This window comes from Lynx rufus, unplaced genomic scaffold (genome assembly GCF_022079265.1).
Source record: "Lynx rufus isolate CCGP_SWC_20201006 ecotype Redwood Valley unplaced genomic scaffold, mLynRuf1.p SCAF_7, whole genome shotgun sequence".
Taxonomy (NCBI): domain Eukaryota; kingdom Metazoa; phylum Chordata; class Mammalia; order Carnivora; family Felidae; genus Lynx; species Lynx rufus.
In genome coordinates this window covers 11,123,290-11,143,088 of record NW_025814889.1, presented here as the reverse complement: position 1 = coordinate 11,143,088, position 19,799 = coordinate 11,123,290, and the positions used below count along the sequence as shown (strand labels likewise).

The following is a 19,799-nucleotide window of genomic DNA, read 5'->3' as shown; positions in this document are numbered from 1 at the left end:
TCCCAAGCCATTCTAACTCTTCTGCCTCTAATTCTCAAAGGTTATAAATTTGCCAACCAAGTGTTTTTAAAACGGAGAAATAATGATAACGTCATTCTAAAAAATTCTACCTTACACCAAATGAGAGTTCACTAGGGCTCAGAAACCTACCAAAGACACTGATAGTCCATTAAAATTTCCTCCCCTGGTCAAAAGACAAGATATTTCCATCTAGTGAGAAGACCCCTCCCTGTTGTTAATGATGCCAATAAATATACTTGAACAATCTAATTCTCCTTGTTCTCAATCAGACTTACTAAACGATCTTATTTTGATTTGCTTCTATGTAACGTTTCTCATTAAAAAATAATGGTCAACCATGCCAGTCTGAAATGATCCTCTTTCTCAATGTATATATTAGTAAGTTGGTATTTTAGTTTTATTTACTTCTAACCTTGATCCTTTGGCCATTAAAAAATGTTCCTAGGCATGCCTGAGTGGTTCAGTTGGTTAAGCATCCAACTTCAGCTCAGGTCATGATTTCACAGTTTATGAGTTTGATCCCCGCATCAGGCTCTCTGTTGTCAGCACAGAGCCTACTTCGGATCTTCTGTCCTCCTCTCTCTCTCTGCCCTTCCCCCACTGGTTCTCTCAATCTCTCGCTCTCAAAATAAATAAAAAGAAAAAATAAAGAAAACAGAGGAAGGCAAATGGTGTCCCTTAAAAAAAAAATGTTCCTAATGAATACTAATTCCATAGACAGAGCAAGAAGAGGCATTTCCAAAATAATCAAGACTCCAAATGCTATTTTTAGCTTCTCAAACTTCTTTTCAAAATCCCGTAATTATTCTAGAAAAGTACAATCCATTCGTGAGTAGCTTATCTAAATGATTTTTAAGGACTGCACATTAGAGAAATATCTTCTAAATTTGACACACTTTAAGATATTTAGAAGGAAAATTATGTTGGCCTTTAAAAATTCAATTCCAAAAAATAAAAAATAAAAATAAAAATTCAGTACCAAAGGGTTTATTTTAAAAATCCAGGGAATATATATATGTGGGCTCATGTATTTTACTGCTGAGATGTTATTTGTAATGCCATTATTCAGTGTACCACTAAGAGAAAAAAATAGTGTCAATTAAACTATGACACAATAGCTTATCAAAATTTTTATTTTCTACTTATAAGAAAAGTTACTTTACACCTAACCACAGATTTTATCATCTAGCTTGCTCTGTGCCTTTGTGCCCATAGTGACTGTTCCATAATAAATCATAGGCTTTTGAAGACATTTTAAACAGCAACTAAACTCAAAAACATGTTACATCAACGATGCACGCAACTGATCTAACGACCATGTGAATAGCCCCAACCAGAGGACACACACACACGCAGGCGATGATTACCATCACCACTGTTGCCTGCCTGACAGCAACCATGAGGTACCATGAGCTCTGAGAAAACATCCTGGCTTCAGAGACATCAGAAAGTAAAAAATGTGCATCTAAGAAACAGTGAAATACAGTTGATCCGTAATTCTTTATCCAATGCAGCTATGAGGCTATCATAATAAATTTTAGTTTTTACATCAATACAATTTACATGGGTCACTTCAATAATCAAAATCTTATAATTAGATAATACAAAAGTAAGAAAATTAATGTTCAGTCATCTAAAGAACTGCTAGAAAAGAAAAAAAGAAATCAAACTGCTTTGTTATCTGCAAATGAAAAATTGGCTTTCTTACCTGAATAATGATAAGGAGACAGATGCCAGCACCCATTTCAGCAGGGTCCCCATACATGCCCGTCATGACATACACAATGGCTTGCCCAATGGTAATGATCATACCAAATACTGATGAAAATTGGGGGGAAAGGAGTACATGCTTACAACCAAAGACAAAAAAAGACTAGAAAAATATCTTTACCACAAAATTCTCAAATTTGGTAAAGACTCTAATTGCATTAATAGCTCACGTTTCTGGGCTCCATTGAACAGAGCTCTGTCTTTGGGTGTGTCTCCAACTTCAATGATTTTGGCTCCAGCCAGCAGCTGCATAATCAAACCAGATGTTACAATCGGGGAGATACCCAATTCCATTAAAGTTCCTGCAAAGGAGAAAGAAGGAAGCAAATAATCTTTACTATACTCAATGCAGGTTAATTTAAAAGTGATGCAGTCCTTAATTATGTCTATTGAAATACACGCTCAAATGTTAACAAGCAGATTTTCATCCTTTAAACATTAACTGCCAAAAAAAAACCAAAACAAAAAAAACTCTCATTTATTAACACAACCTTGCAACAATTGACTGAAATAAAATTACTATACCATAAAAATGTAAATTTCTGTAAAGTCTAAACTTAAAATGTGAAAGAAATCTTGGAAGATTTTTTTATTTTTTATTTTATTTATTTATTTATTTTTAAAACGTTTATTCATCTTTGAGAGACAGAGACAGACAGAACATGAGCAGGGAAGGGGCGGAGAGAGGGAGACACAGAATCCGAAGCAGGCTCCAGGCTCCGAGCTGTCAGCACAGAGCCCGACACGGGGCACGAACTCACAAACTATGAGATCATGACCTGAGCCGAAGTCAGATGCTCAACTGATTAAGCCACCCAGGCGCCCCTCAAACCATTATTTTTAAAACTTACAATGAACGTTTTACTTGAATGCAAAATAAGAAGTTACATACCAAGCCTGAAAATTAAATACCAAATTAATAAAAAAATGATATTTAAGAATATTTGTGACTCTGGGGCACCTGGGTGGCTCAGTCATTTAAGTGACTGACTCTGGATTTTGGCTCAGGTCATGATCTCATGGTTGGTGAGTTCAACCCCCCATGTGGGGCTCAGTAGCACAGAGCCAGCTGGAGATTCTTTCTCCCTGTCTCTGCCCCTCCCCTACACGAACATGTGCACATGTGCACTCTTTCTCTCTTAAAATAAATAAACTTAAAAAAAAAAAAAAAAAGGCTAGGGTACCTGGGTGGCTCAGTCGGCTGAGGGTCCGACTTTGGCTCAGGTCAGATCTCACAGTTCATGAGTTCAAGCCCCATGTCAGGCTCTGTGCTGACAGCTCAGAGCCTGGAGCCTGCTTTGGGTTCTGTGTCTCCCTCTCTCTCTCTCTGACCTAGCCCCCCAAGTCATGCTCTGTCTCTCTGTCTGTATGTCCCTCCTTTCCTCCCTCCCCCTCTCTCTGTCTCAAAAATAAATACACATTAAAAAAAAAAAAACAATAAAAAAACTTAAAAAAAAAAGAGTATTTGTGACTCTTCTAATTCAAAATCTAAAATTACACGGGGCGCCTGGGTGGCTCAGTCGGTTGGGCGGCCGACTTCGGCTCAGGTCATGATCTCGCGTTCCGTGAGTTCGAGCCCCACGTCGGGCTCTGAGATGCTGACAGCTCAGAGCCGGGAGCCTGTTTCGGATTCTGTGTCTCCCTCTCTCTGACCCTCCCCCATTCATGCTCTGTCTCTCTCTATCTCAAAAATAAATAAACGTTAAAAAAAAAAATTTTTTTTAAAAAATAAAATTACATAAAGTGTCATCTAAATCAATGTTGTAGAATATTTAGTGGCATGAAAAATGTTCGTGACCTACTGGGTAGCAAAAAAACATCTGGAAAATAGTATTACAGTTTGGTTTCAGTTAATACTTAAGTGGAAAAATAGTTTCCTGATATGGTTGCTAAGATATGATTATTTTTACCCAGTGAGATTATAGATAATTTTTATCTCCTTCTTCTTGCCTCTCTTGATTTTTTTTCAGTTTTTCTTTACAGAAAACATGTTTTGTACTTACAGTGAAAAATAAGAAAACCAAATACGCCCAGTGTGTAAGGTAACATGTAGAACTAAATAATTCTACAGCAAGAATAGGTTTCCACTGGTTATTTTGTTACCTTAAATCCTGGCTTTTATAAATCCTCAAAAGGTACCCTTAATATGAGAAAAGATCCCATTCTAGAAAGATTCTTTATGTCTTCTCAAATACTTCTTCAACAGTAAAAGGTAACAACATTCCCTGCTGTTAAAACCACTAGGTAGAGAAATAGGTAGGAAGGTAAACATTTTTTTTTTAAGTCAAATCACAAAAATTTGTAACTGTCAAAAGGATGCAGTCCAAAATAAATCCAGTCAAACTTTGAAGACAATTTCACACAGGAAATATGGCACCTCGAATCAGTAGGGAAAAGGACAAATGGACCTTACCAAGCGACTGGCCATCTATAAAAAATCATGCCTGCATTTCTTACCTCATGACTTATTTCAAAATAAAGGCCTGATGTATAGAAAATGTAACCATAAGAGACAAATAACAAAAAGACTAGAAGTGAGTATACTTGTCATCTTGGAAAGGAAAAAGCTTTCCTAAGCCTGACAAAAAAACCTAGAACCCACAATAAAAAAAAATCAGACCCCCTGGTTAGATATAACCATGAAAAATCCATGTGGCAAAACACTGCATAAAAGTTGAAAGAAAAAAAAAAAGGCAGAAAAGTTAAAAGAAAAATATTCAAACACAAATGACAAAGAGTTCTTATCTCCAATATGCAAAGGGTGCTTACAAATCAATTAAAAAGGAACAAGCCAACAGAAAAAAATTTTAAAAAGGACAAAGAGAAACACAGTATGGCTGCTCCCAACAATGCTCTTTCTCAGGAAATACTGACAGTACAGGAGGGACCCCAGCACCCACATCTCAACTACATAACCCTGAAACTCTAACCAAAGCTGACAGAGCATGGTATAAATCCTGGAGTTTGGAATTTTGAGCTACGAACCAAAGAACCAGGAATCTGGGGCGCTAATTCCCCAAAAGAAGGTTCCCAGTCTCTGCTGCTGAGTCTCTCTCCCCGGCCAGGCTTAGTCCTTTTACCTCCTCTGGATTCCAAAAAATAAAACAGTTATCCTTCTAATAAATTCCATTTTTGTGTTTGAACTAGTAAATTTTCTCTTACTTTAAACAAGTCCACTCAGAAAAAATTCAAATCTTCAATAAAAATATAAAATGATGTTCAAGGTCACCAATACATAAAGAAATACAAATTACATAACAGATACCAATTTTTACATGTCCAACTTCCAAAGACTAAAGGACTAAATAATATCGACTGTTGGAAGAAAAATGTCATTCTCATATACAACTGCTGAGTGCACAAAATACAAATCGTTTGGAAGCTAATTTAGCACTATCTATCAAAAATGTAGGTGTATATATCTTGCAAACAGTTAAACTCCTAGAAATCAATTGTATTAAAAAATTACAGGACAGAGCAAAAACAGTTATTGTGTCAAGGTAACACCAGTTATGATACAAAATCAGGGAAAACACTAAATGTGAGATTCAAGAGGACCCTAGTGGCCTGGAATCACACTTGAAACACTCCTTCATTTGTCTACAAAGCCATTTATAATCTGGCTCTTGGACTCATCTGCAACCACATTACTCCTTTCCTTATTTTCTTCCAGCCACAGCGACTCCTCATCGTTCCTTGAACACATTAAACACACCCCCATCTCAGGGCCTTGGCACACGCTATTCCCTAGAATGTTCCTTCCCCAGATCTTCACATGGCCTTCCATATCATGTCCTGTAGGTCTCTGCTCAAATGTCTCTCCCCTCGCCCAAAATACACTTCATGTAGAAGCTACGTCCCCAAACAGCGTACTATAAACTCCATGACAACAGGGACATTGGCGTGACCACATCTCTAATCTCGGCACCTGGCACAAAGTTTGGCACACAGTTAAGAACTCAATAAATATCTGAATAATTTGAAAAAATCATGGCATATCCATCTAATGGAATGGTATATGGCCATTAAATGAAATACCTCATCCAAAATATTAAGTCAACACGCTAAAGTAATACAATAGTGACATAGTTTACCTTATTTTTAGCTTAAAAGAAAAAGTACAGTTGGCCCTTGAACAATGTAGGGGTTAGAGACACTGACACCCATACAGTCAAAAATCCACATGTAACTTCTGACTGCCCAAAAACTTAATAGCCTACTGTTGACTGGAAGCCTTATCAATAACATCAACAGTCAATTAAAACATATTTTATATGTATCATATACTGTGTTTTTACAATTAAATAAGCTAGAGAAAAGAAAATGTTATGAAGACTGTCATAAGGAACAGAAAACAAATTTACAGCACTGCACTGTATTTACCAAAAAAAATCCATGTAGAAGTAGACCCACATGGTTCAAACCCATGTTGTTCAAGGGTTAACTAAATATAAATTTACATATGTGAGTGTATATGTCTGGATAGATATTCACCAATCCATTACCTTCCCAGGAGTTAACCTTGACATGCGAGACTTTCATTTTCAGCTTTATATAAAACCATATTCAAATTTTGGGGTGCCTGGATGGCTTGGTGGAACATCTGACTTTGGCTCAGGTCATAATCTCACGGTTCACGGGTTCGAGCCCCACATCAGGCTTTGCGCTGACAGAGTGGAGCCTGCTTCTGCTTCTCTGTCTCCCTCTCTCTCTGCCCCTCCCCCGCTTATGCATGCTCTCTCTCAAAAAAGAATAAACATTTAAAAAAATGTTTTTTAACTATACAAATTCTGGTGCATTTTAAAATAATTAACCAATATGACTATTTTAATCTAAAAAAATTACCAACAAAACCCTTCATAATCCAGCCCCTACCTATCTCTTTAGCCACTGCCTTACACACATGTGCTGTTAGCTCAGGCTTCCCTCTCCCATGAATCCACACACTAAGTTCCAATTCAAATGCCATTCCAGCACTGTCTGCTCTCTGACACTGCAGATCAGGGTCATTGAGTCCCACACAAAACCCAAGGGCAGACTTTGGAGGGTCTGTGAATCTCCTGAGATTTTATGCAAAACATGTGTGTGTGAGCGTATACGAATTTTTCTCAGGAGAGTATACTTAAATTTAACTAGATTCTCAAAGGAAACATGACCCATAAAAGGATGGAGAACCAAAGCTCCAGCCGGCGCTATCCCTCTGTTCTCTGTTGTACATCTAGACTCCATACATACTTCTATTATTACAATACATGGAGTTCTGTAAGTATTTATGTGTTGGTCTCTTCTCTTAGGCAACGAGTTTCTTTTACCATATGCTCCCCACCCCTGCAGACAACAAAATAGTTGTTTCCACATTGTCCCATCTATCTGATGTCGGTACTAACGAGCATGGAGGCAAAAGCAGAAGTCCATACCTCTGTTGGATGCAAGAATAACTCTCATCCAGTAGAAAGGATCTGCAGAATCTGATGACATGATTCCAAATAGTGGTATCTATAATATTACATAAAACAGTTTCTAAAAATGAATTATGTCAATTAAGTTGGAACTTAATTCATAGTTCAATTACTTAATATTTGCAATACTTAAAAAAAAAAACCGTTACTTCCCATGTTCTGTAACAAAACAAGTGTACCTAAAGGCAAAGTTTTTTAAACAAAAATTAAAAAAACAGAAATCACTACTTATAGCAATCTACTAGTAAAAATACCTAGCAGGATGAAGATTTGTTGCAAAACAACGTAAATGCACTTAACACTACTCAACTGTACACTTAAAAATAGTTAAGACGGTGGGGGCGCTTGGGTGGCTCAGTCGGCTAAACGTCCAACTTCAGCTCAGGTCATGATCTTGTGGTTCACAAGTTCGAGACCCACCATCAGGCTCTGGGCTGTCAGGGCAGAGCCCACTCCGGATCCTTTGTCCCCTTCTCTCTGTCCCTCCCCTGCTCGCGCGCTGTCTCAAGAGTAAATAAAGCATTTAAAAAAATAGTTAAGATGGTAAATTTTATGTTATGTGTGTTTTACAATTAAAAATACATACCCCTACCAGGGCACCTAGGTGGCTCACTCAGTTAAGCGTCCAACTCTTGATTTCAGCTCAGGTCATGAGCTCACAGTAGTGAAATCAAGCCCCACATCGGGCTCTGTGATGACAGCACAGAGCCTACTTGGGATTCTCTCTGCCCCTCTTCTGCTCATTTTCTCTCTCTCTCTCTGTCTCTCTCTCTCTCTCTCTCAAAATAAATAAAGAAACATTTCCGGGCGCATGGGTGGCTCAGTCATGATCCTGAGCCTCGGCTCAGGTCACGATCTCATGGTTCGTGAGTTTGAGCCCCGCACTGGTCTCTGTGCTGACAGCATGGAGCCTGGAGCCTGCTTCAGATTCTTTGTCTCCCTCTCTCTCTGGCCCTTCCCCTCTCCCTCTCTGTCTCTCTCTCAAAAATAAATAAACATTAAAAAAAATTTTTTTAATAATAAATAAACATTTTAAAAAAATACCACAACCTATAAATTATAGGATATATCTACCTAGTCATAAAATAATTTTGCTAAGCTATGGGTACTAAGAACAGCCACAGTCACACTCCCAACGTAAGACTGAGGATTATATATACAGTGGAATATTATTCAGCCACTGAAACTTATACTTAAAGCAGCTTATAATAGCATACAGAAGTGCTTATTTTGCAACACTAAGTATGACACTGTTGTTATCAACCTGGGGCAATTTTACCTCCCAGGGGACATTTGGCACTATCTGAAGACAACTGTTACAACTTGAAGGGAGATGCTACTGGCATCTAGTGGGTAGGGGTCGGGGTGCCGAACATCCTGCAGTGCCCCCACAGCAAAGAACTGACTGGCCTAAAATTCAGAGCCATTGCTGAGAAACCCTGGGATAAAAAGAAAGGTGCAGAATTGTATGAATAAAAGTTCAACACTATAAAATATGTTCAGAAGATAAAACTAAGTGTAAATATTTACAATCTTGAAGAATACTAATCTGTAGGGGTAGGATTATGGTTGACTTTATTCTTTTCAGCATTGGTCAAGTTTTCTATAGTGAGTGCGTCTTAATTTTTAATCAGAAAACAAAATAAATTCTTAACTTCAGAACGTTTTGTATTATATGACCAATATTTAGGACACAACACCAGGCCATACCCCTCCCCTCCCCATGTGGAGATCAGACACAAAAGAAAAATACATTTCCAATATCTCAAAAACCTCCTTTATAATAAAGCTGCTTTTCTTTTTTAAGTTCCAAAAGATGCTGCCAACAATGGTGAATGACCCATCTGGTCAACCTAAACCTCTCTAGATGTCTGGATTCATTAGCTGGGTAAGCAAAACTGGTGAAGCAAGAAGCATGGATATTTTACGCGTACCCTAATGCTGCAGATGGTCTTCAGAAACAGGGAGGAAGGAAGTTATTGTATTAAAACTAACACTATAGGACAGTCTACATCACAACATTCCCTAAGTGGAAAGAGGTCAATCAGTCAAATTACTTTCCTTAACTGCACCTGATGGAGATGGCCATTTCCTCCACAATTAGACAATTTGTGGGGACACTGAACAAGAAAAAGTGAGCCAAACTCCCCTAAGTAAGGGTATTCCCTCCTTTCCTGTAGTCAACAGGATTATTAAACTCAGTGTCTAATTTTATTCCTCTTAGTAAAATCCATAGCTATAGGTTTACGTACAACAGTATTTGGGCAGCAACAGGAGCTATGTTCTGTGACCGTCACAGTTGCAAAGTTCCGGATTTTGCCCTAAATTACATACAATAATCAGTTTCAACTTGACAAGATACAGTACAGTACTTCAGAGAAGTGTTCTATATTTTAATGAAAACCCTCAACCGATAAGGTAGACAAAAGAAAATTAGCAGTAGGAATTTCCAAAGGCAGTGGGAATGGAAAGCCAAGCAAAATACTTCTGGGCTAAGGTGGTGAGCTGCAATTCAGTTACACAATATCCTCCCCAGTGCATAAGAAAACACGATTTTTTAAAACGTGTAAAATAGTAAAAGCTAATACAACTGAAAAAAGCTAAGGAAAAAGAAAAAGGAAAAAAAAAAAAATCTGTAAAACAGCCAAAGAAGAAAAGAATCGTAAACTTGAAGCACTAGTGGTCACGGGCACGAGAAAACCATAGTCAACTGAGAAGTAGATAGAGACTCAGCACCAAGGCGGCTCCAACCATCACAATGGAAGGCAAGAGATTCCTCACAATTCCCACAACATTCCAAACCTGGAGAACAGCAATCTGCACGGACAGCCTTATCTTTTTTGCCTCCTTTGGTTAGAAGGGAGTAGAAACAGCAGCTGGGAAGAAACGGATGAGAGAAGTGAGCGGTGGGGCTCTCTGCTGGTCCAATTGACAATTACAGGGCAGGGACCTGATCTGAGGTTAGGAAGGAACAGAGCCCTCCTCAGTCGCGTGGTGAGAACCACCCAGGAGAAGAGAGAAAGCAGAGTGCAGGGAGCATTCGCTGCGCTTCTCATGGCTCATCACCCCTCTCGCCATTCCCTCAGGTCAAAGAACAATGCGTAGAACAGGAGACCCTAAGCCCTTTAACTGTGGCTGGGAGGGGAAAATAAACCTGAGATTCAGTGGTAAAAGAATCAAGAAATCACCAGCAGAACTGCCCAAGCATGAGAAAGACAAAAAACACAGCTTGGCAACTGTGCAATCATACTGTAGGGAAAAAAATAAATAATACAGTAATATAAAATGCATAAATTAATTTACTGCATGAAACAGTCGTGAGAAATGCCACGGTTTTTAAGCAACACAGTTCTTATGGTTCTTGGGTTCTAGCTGCCAAGCTTAAAATATTTACTACCTAGCCCTTTACAGAACGTTTGCTGACTCTTGGATTAGAAGATTCAATACTGTCGACACGGTAATTTTCTCTAAACTTATCTATAAAGTCAAAGCAATAAAACCATAATCTCAGCAAGCTTTCGTATAACAACTGACAAAGCTGACTCTAAAATCTATATGGAAATATGAAGAACCTACTTAAGCCAAAAACCATTTTGAGAAGGAAAAACAAAGTTGGAGGATTTTTATGACCTGATTACAGGACTTACTATAAAGCTACAGTAATCAGTGTGGTTGACCATAACAATCATGGAATATACATCAGTGGAACGGAACAGAGTACAGAAATATATCCATGCTTATATGGCTAACTGATTTTCAACAAAGATGCCAAGGTAATTCAATGAAGAATGGGCAGCCTTTCAACAACTTGCTATCTATACAGAAAACAAATGAATACCAACCTTACCTTATGCCATAACACAAAAATTAACTTGGAATACATCACAGACCAAAACATACAAGCTAAAACTGTAAAATATTTAGAAGAACACAGGAGAAAATTTTCACTACCTTAGAAGAGGCAAAAATTTCTCAGGAAACAAACACCATGGGCCATCAAAGGACTTGATCAAAACTTAGGATGTTTGCTCTTCAAAAGATATTAAGAAAATGAAGAGCCAAGCTATAGACTAGGAGAAAATATTCACAGTACATACATCTGAGAAAGGACTTAATCCAGAAAATATTTTACAATGCATACAATTCAATGGACAATAATGTAATTATTTTCAATGGGCACAAGATTTGAAAAAGATATTTCACAGAAGCTAAACACCTGATAAGTACATGAAAAAGTTGCTCAATATCATTTAGCAGGGAAATGCACATTAAAACTTCAACATCATTTATCAGGGCAATGCAAATTAAAACCCTACCCGTTAGAGGACTAGTACTGAACTGCCGATCAGTATCAAGGGTAGGCAAGGACGCAGAGAAATGGAACTCCTATCCATGACTGGTGAAAATATAAAACAGGACAACCACTTAGAAAAAAGTTTGACAATTTCTTATAAAGCTGAACCTATAATTGCCATACAATCCAGCAATTCTACTTCTAGGTATTCACCCAAGAAAAAGGAAAACAAATATTCACCGTCTTGCACAGGATTGTTCACAGCAACTTTATTATAGCCAAAATTTGGAAACCCAGATGTCCAACAAGAGATGAACAAATCATGATATAGTCCTAAAACAGAACACTACTCAGAAACAGGGATGAATTACTGGTACACCAAACACACGGACAAACCTCAAAAAGCTAGTGATGAAGTCAGACGCTAAGGAATAACACTCTATGACTCCACTTATGTGAAATTCAAAAAAAAAGAAAAGAAAAGAAAAGAATCAAATTCTAGGTACAGAAAGCAAGTCGGTGCTTGCCTGACACTGGGGGTGAGGTGAAAACTGACTAATCAGATTACACAGAACTTTCTGGAGTGACAGAATGTTCTATATCCACTGAGGTACTAGATATATGGGTGTATACATTTGTCAAAATACTTCAAAATGTACACTTAAGAAATGAGTGTATTTTACCATACATAAATTATACCTTCATAAAGTTGTGTGTTTTTTTTTGTTTTGTTTTTTGTTTTTATGGAGAGGAAGGGAACTTCTAAGATGTTAAAAGCGGTAAAAATAGATTATTTTTTCTACTTTTCCATATTTTAAAAAAGTTCTCTCTCCCTGACCACCCAAAACAATTTTAAACTACATACAGTAGTAAAATATTAATGATCAAATCATTTCACTCTTCAAAAAAATATATTTAGCTTTTCCCCAGATTATGGACTTAATGTACTCCACTGCTTCCTAATACAATTTTTTTTATATTTCCTTATATGTATCTCAATAGCTTTTCAAAATCCTCAAAAAACTTTCACCTAAATTATCTAATTTAATCCACACGACAATCCCATGACATGGACAGGTCACATTTATTCTCATTTTGTGAACTTAATCTCTGCAAAATATCATTTAAACGCATCACTGAATTTCATCAACTTATACAGCATATTACTGGGGTTCTAGTATTTGACTTTGGGGGATTTTTAAATCAATACATGCTACTTACAACATGATTAAAGGCAAACAAAACAGAAAATACATTTGCAATGTATATGTCAAAGGTGTAACACATTTATATACAAAAATCCATCTTAAATCAGGAAAACAAAAAATCTCAAGAAAAAAGTGGGTAAAGATTATTAACTGCACGCTAAGAGAAAAAAAGGAAAAAATGTTCAAACCCACTACTAAAAAAACTAGAACAAGGTAACCATTTTCGTCACCAAGTCAGATTAAAAATAACAATGCTCAAATGGTATTTATTGTTTTAACTAAAATAAGTTGCTCAAACTCTAACCAACCAAAACCCTCCAACAATTGCATAGATATCTAATTAGTATTTGGTTTACATACCTGACAACATACTAAGAAAATGAAGAGAGTTATAGCAGTCCATAGTACCTTCTCTCTAAACTGGATCTGTACAACAAAATGAGGATGAGCCATCAAAACCAGGAAACCGCAATCACAGGGCAAAATTCCACATTAAAGCATAACATTCCGCATCGTGACATGCTCCTATTAGTTGCTATTACAATACTCTCACCTAGTTAGTAGCAGCCAAAGCAAACAGCTCAACTTTTCGAACATAACTTTCTTTCCTTTTCCAAGAGTTAAGTAAGTTACATACAGGGCCCCATCACACCGCACGATGTTAACGGAAACCAAAAAGGACAACATGCAAGACACAGACCCAATACGCATGCACTTCAGTTAACAGCATTGTGCAAAGCTGGGGTGCCCATGATAATATGCTACAAATATTTCACGGAATATGAAAAGCTAGAGCTTCTTGGGACACCTAACATGGACCTGGAACAACTATTTTTAAAACCTCAAAGTAATAAAAAAAAAAAAAAAATATATATATATATATATATATATATATATGCTTGTAAATAAAACAGTAAGATGAACACAAGTTTTCCTTATTTCTTTCTACATCCCTCTCCCATTAGTTTTGTGAGATATCACAAGCACAGCAGAAGAGGACTGTCTGGGAATTGGCCACTTCGGGATTAACACTATTTCTGAATTTAAATACCTTAGCTCCAAAAGTATACAGTGATGGAAGAACAATGTGATACAGTCACATTATTTTCTGAATGCATTTCTGTAATTTTTCTTTGTACTGAATGATCAAGAAATGCGAGGTCTATACTTGCACAATTTAATTCATTTATGTAAAACAGCTGTAGTCCTCCAAAGTGACCCAGCAGACTGGGTCATTCATAGTGCAGTGGGATCACCAGAGATAGAAGAGTATCTTACCTAACAGGTAGGCCAAAGAAACACTTGGTTTGGAAATGTCAACCTCAAAGAACCGTCATTTTTAAGACCACAAGATAACCTATCTGGATTTACACTGGCCCATACTAGTTTTACTCACTTTGTGCCTCTTGCGAGGAGGAGCAGGTAATATTTCTCCAATTACACCATAAGAGGGTTGGGGATGGTAAATCCATCAGGAGCACAAGTCATTTAGCTGCCCTCTATATTACCAAAATGGTATACTTACTTTCCTTTCAGGTTTCTGAATTTCTGGTAGAACTGCACAGAAAGGTTTGATAACTTCTAAAAACTTGACTGTTAAAAAAAAAAAAGAAAGAAAGAATAAATGTCCCTATCACAAAGTTTTTAAAAAGAGATGTACCTTTTCACAGAAACAAATACAAATGTTCTCTAACTTTCAATGGCAATCCATCCCATTCCTACCTCCAAAAGTAATCATGGTGTTCTCCATTTCAAATACATCAGGGAAGAGAAATAATTCAAGGGACAAAAGAATCCAAAAGGTTTAAGGGTTTAGTCAGTGGAAGCAATACAAGCATTCTTTTACCATGATTTTGCTTCCTCATGCTTGAATCCAGCTTTATAATATATAAAAAAGGAATAATTCAATGAGCATCAAAATACATCAAAGGAAGCAAATGCAGTCTACTACGTTACCCACAAGACAATACGCCAGAGAAGAAAATAAGACCTACCAGAGGAGGAATACAGAAGGAAAGTACAACAGGAAATGGGCTAGACTGCAGGACTGACTTTAGATGGAAAGATGCTGAAATGGATACGTGAGAAACATCGCGGAATCACCTGCTATATAGATAGCTCTTTTTGAAGCATACAATCTCTACTTCATTTCACTAAGTCAACATTCATTGCCTGGTTGCTCTCCCACATAACAATCTCAAAGTACTTGTGTATGTGTAATAATCAGCCCAGAAAATGACAATTACATTTCATTAGAAAGTACTGCTTTCCCAGAGAACTCATTATATACAAAAGTAAGATAAACCAAGGTTCTTTAAGGATAGACACTATCTTCTGGCATAGCTTAAGTCAATTCCTGCCAAAGAACGGGAGAATGAAGATGATATTCTCTCAGTCTTTGCCAGCGTCTGTAATGTGCAGAAACACAAGAAGGCACAACTAGCTATTAGTTATGATCATCTTCCCCTACAGACACTGGATTCTGTATACTAACATCACAAAATTGTTTTAACACGGACCTGAGTAATTACGCTTTCACAGTTAACCAAAAGTTGACTCGATAATCTCATGAAACTCTCAAAATGATGGCAGTCACTGATGTTTGACAAAAGAATTCAGAAATTCTCATGGGAAGATATTCACTGCCCAAGTACGATTCTGGACTATTTGGAAAGCAAATCTGAATTATGGAAGAATTATTCTCTATGCAAAACAAATATTAATCACATCGGGAACTTCCTAGACCCCTTTATCCCTTTTCTGCCCCACCTCAATCCAAATCCCCTCCCAGATTTCTTGGCTTTTTATGATCATTTGTGTTGGAGAGTTCAAACAATGCTTTTATCAGCCACTTGTCCATTCTTGTGTTGCAGAATTTCACCGATTATACTGTAAATTCAAGGTCAGGGGTCTCCTCTACTTCCTTTCTAAATGTCCACTAGTTGGCCAATGGGGGCACGGCTCCCGTTTGCACTTACCCACTCATCCAACAAACATCTGAACAGCTATGTAAGTATCTATGTGAATACATGTGGTGTTGAGTGTTTAGGAGATGGCCCTCAAAGATGCCCATAATTCAAGGCCTTGTCCCTACCCTGAGGTTTATACAGCCTGACACACAGTGAGTTTTCAGTAAACGCTACAAAATGACTGAAATGAAAATTTTAGGGAAAACGCTATGCTACCAATCGCGCTTCTTTCCTCCCCTAACATATATATATATGCCATGCATCACTTTCTAAAAAACCAAACAAGCCAGGGCGCTTTATTCATCCCAACTAACACGCCAAGGAAGGGTGATTTGGAAATAAAAATACGAGCTTCCTAAGCTCCTGAAAAATCAGAAGTGGTCCAGGTTTCACTCGGTTCCCTAACTCCCCGCCCCCAAAACCACTGGCCGCCCCTCGCCGTCCCCCGCTCCTCGCCACCCAGCGAGCGCAAACCCCGGGCCTCCGGGTGCGGGCCCCCGCAGGCAGCCGGGGCAAGGCCGCACCGCCGGAGGAGCCTCGGCGGAGGCCCCCGGCCCGCGCCCGCCGCAGCGGCCCGGCGCGGCCCGTGCCTCTCCGGCCCCCAGGCTGGGCCACCCCGGGCGGGCGCCCGCCCCACCGTCCGCAGCCCGTCGGGGCCCGCACCCCGGCGAGAGCCGCGCCGACGCTACTCACTGCCCATGGCGGCGGCTGAGGCGGCCCGGCGGGGCACAGCGGCCTCGGCACTGCCTTCGCTCGGGTCCCGCGGCTTGGGTCTCACCGCCCGCTCCCGACGCGCTCCGGCCGGCCCCGCGCAGACTCCGCCCTGGACCACGTGACCCGCGCGCCGGCCCCGCCCGGCCCCGCCCCCCGATGAGGCCCAGGCAGTTGGCAGCCGGCGCGGCGGACGTCCCAGCGCGTTGCCATGGCTACCGCCGGCGCTCCTGTGGGCGTGCTCCCGCGTTGCTGCGGGCTTCGGGAGCTTGGGCGAGACCATGGCGGCTGGGGCCTTTCCTGCCTGAGCTCGTCTGCGAGCTTGGTGTCAAGCAGTGGCGGTTTCCTCGACCGCCTGGTCCGGCCCAGGCCTCCCGGGCGCCCCGCGCGACGGGTCAAGACCCGGCCAAAGCGGCCGCCCGAGAGTCGCGGCCCTGAGACGTAAAGCTAAGCCGTCCGGAGAACCAGTGTTGACCCTAACAGCCTTTTTTATTTTGCTCCCGCCTTATCGGAACTTCTTGGAAGCTTTCAAAAATCTGTGACACTTTGGCTGTGGTTAATAGCTTATGAACTTTCCACTATTACACGTGATCCTTCTTCAGCTTCTCTGACATACAGAGATCAGGATTTTGTCCTCTTTACCCTTCCTGGACAGCGTGGTGTAAAGGAAAGCAATCCTAGAAATCAGCCAGCCCCACAGTTTAATCCCTCCTCTCCTTCTTAATGCCTTTAGGCAATTAACCTTCCTGAGCTACATCAGTAAAACAAGGATAATAGCTGCGAACTAAAGGTGTGAAAATTAAAGGACCAGATTGACACACAGAAGCCGTTCAAATGTATTTCCTAACTCAGTTTTAACCCCCTGCAGTGTAACTTCTCTAACTTCTAATAAAACAAGCTATTTCAAAGGCCACTAATGACCCATAATCACCAAATCCAGTGATCTGTTCTAATGCTTAGATCTGTGTCCAAGAAGGAAACAAATTATTCGTGTGCGTGTGTGTGTGTGTGTGTGTGTGTGTGTGTGTGTGAGAGAAAGAGAGAGAGAGAGAGAGAGAGATTTTTCTCCTTGACCAAACTCCATCCAGCCTCCTATGAGCCCTTTCTCCACTAGGCTTTACCTTGGACTAGAGAGACTAAAACAGAAACAAAATTTCTGACAGCTCCATCCCTAAGATGACATTAGCTCTCCCTTAGAGAATCTGCCTTGGAAAACTCAAAACTGCCAGAAAAATTTACCAACACCTGAAGATAAGGGTTTCTGTCTCCCAGACTCTGAGGAGGGTAGGAGCCTAACTTCCATAAGCACCAGCTAACAAACCCACAAGGGTGTCACAAGGACCAATCCTTCCTCCTTCCAGCTCTCTGTAATTTTTCACTTCCCTGACTCTACTGAGCCCCACCCACCCCATCCGTGTTCCTTTAATTTCCCTTCAAAACTCCAGTTGCCTCTGTACAAATTAAAGTTGAGTTCAGTTCACTCTGGACTCTCTTTTCTTTTTTTTTTTTTATTATATGAAATTTATTGTCAAATTAATTTCCATACAACACCCAGTGCTCATCCCAAAAATGCCCTCTTCAATGCCCATCACCTACCCTCCCCTTCCTCCCACCCCCCATCAACCCTCAGTTTGTTCTCAGTTTTTAAGAGTCTCTTATGCTTTGGCTCTCTCCCACTCTAACCTCTTTTTTTTTTTTTCTTTTTTTTCCTTCCCCTCCCCCATGGGTTCCTGTTAAGTTTCTCAGGATCCACATAAGAGTGAAAATATATGGTATCTGTCTTTCTCTGTATGCCTTATTTCACTCAGTATAACCTTCTCCAGTTCCATCCACGTTGCTACAAAAGGCCATATTTCATTCTTTCTCATTGCCACATGGTACTCCATTGTATATATAAACCACAATTTCTTTATCCATTCATCAGTTGATGGACATTTAGGCCTTTTCCACATTTTGGCTATTGTTGAGAGTGCTGCTATAAACATTGGGGTACGAGTGCCCCTATGCATCAGTACTCCTGTATCCCTTGGGTAAATTCCTAGCAGTGCTACTGCTGGGTCATAGGATAGGTCTATCTTTAATTTTTTGAGGAAACTCCACACTGTTTTCCAGAGTGGCTGCACCAGTTTGCATTCCCACCAACAGTGCAAGAGGGTTCCCGTTTCTCCACATCCTCGCTAGCATCTATAGTCTCCTGATTTGTTCATTTTGGCCACTCTGACTGGTGTGAGGTGACGTCTGAGTGTGGTTTTGATTTGTATTTCCCTGATGAGGAGCGACGTTGAGCATCTTTTCATGTGCCTGTTGGCCATCTGGATGTCTTCTTTAGAGAAGTGTCTATTCATGTTTTCTGCCCATTTCTTCACTGGATTATTTGTTTTTTGAGTGTGGAGTTTGGTGAGCTCTTGGATACTAGCCCTTTTGGACTCTCTTTTCTACTGCAATAGTATACTACTGATTAAAAGCTGTCCTGACCATTGTAACCCGTGTGGGGCATTATTTATCTTTGAACACACACACACACACACACACACACACACACACACGGCAATTTAGGCTGGGGATGCACAGGTCTCTGCTCTAATTGGGGTCATCTGTGATAGCTCCAAGGCTGGGGATTTGAATAATCAGAAGGCTCTCTCACAAGTCCAGCATTTGCAGCTGGCTGTGCGCTAAGAGCTCAGCTGAAGCTGTCAGTTCCAGTATTTCCACAGTCCTTCACATTGCCTGGGCTTCCTCACAACATGGCCGCTGGGTGCCAAGGGGGACCTTGTTAGTGACGCAACATCACTTTCAGTGTATCATATTCATAGAGGCACCCACAAAGTCCTGCTCAATCTCAAGAGAGGTGGAAGTTTGACTCTACCTCTAGGTGTGGTTGTGGCAAGGTTCTGGAAGGGCAGATGGAGCAAAATACTGCTCTAGCCACTTTGGGAAAATCCAGTTTGCCCTAGTTATAACCTCACATCCTATGACGTAATTCTTACCTCACTCTACTTTGTATTAATCATTTTCATACTTGTCTAATCTTCCCTATTATCCATAAACTGCTAGATGGCATCATCTACAGTGACTTGCAAATGGTTGACTTACATACAGTTTTGACCCTAGATTATGAGGTAGTTTCATGAATATAATTTCCTTTCAGTAAAGATGTGTGAAATTGAAAGTCTAATTGACAGAAGGAAAGTTGTTTGCACTTCTCTTTACTTTCTATTTCTGCTACAACTCCATCTTCCAAGTAAGAGCCTGGAATAAACTTTGACACTCTAGATCACTGCTGTGAATTACCCTTTCAACATCCCTCAGTCTTTCTGCTACTACGTGCTACTCGGGACTTTTTCTTGTATAACCACAATAGGCCACC

General features: G+C 39.8%; 1 protein-coding gene across 2 annotated transcripts in view; it reads right to left on the bottom strand.

Annotated features, from left to right (window-relative positions):
• Positions 1-16,518, bottom strand: part of SEC61A2 (SEC61 translocon subunit alpha 2) — a 36,464-nt gene extending 19,946 nt beyond the window's left edge. The window contains exons 1-6 of one of the 2 annotated variants that reach the window (XM_047066855.1): positions 16,415-16,518; positions 14,278-14,345; positions 13,113-13,178; positions 7,209-7,287; positions 1,962-2,093; positions 1,730-1,839 (exon numbers count right to left, since the gene is read on the bottom strand). In XM_047066855.1, the coding sequence (XP_046922811.1) occupies positions 1,730-1,839; positions 1,962-2,093; positions 7,209-7,287; positions 13,113-13,178; positions 14,278-14,345; positions 16,415-16,421 (462 nt within the window). In that variant the 5' untranslated portion in view covers positions 16,422-16,518. The remainder of the gene's footprint in view (positions 1-1,729; positions 1,840-1,961; positions 2,094-7,208; positions 7,288-13,112; positions 13,179-14,277; positions 14,346-16,414) is intronic. The other variant, XM_047066854.1, reaches the window with a different exon arrangement.
• Positions 16,519-19,799: the final 3,281 nt, after the last annotated feature.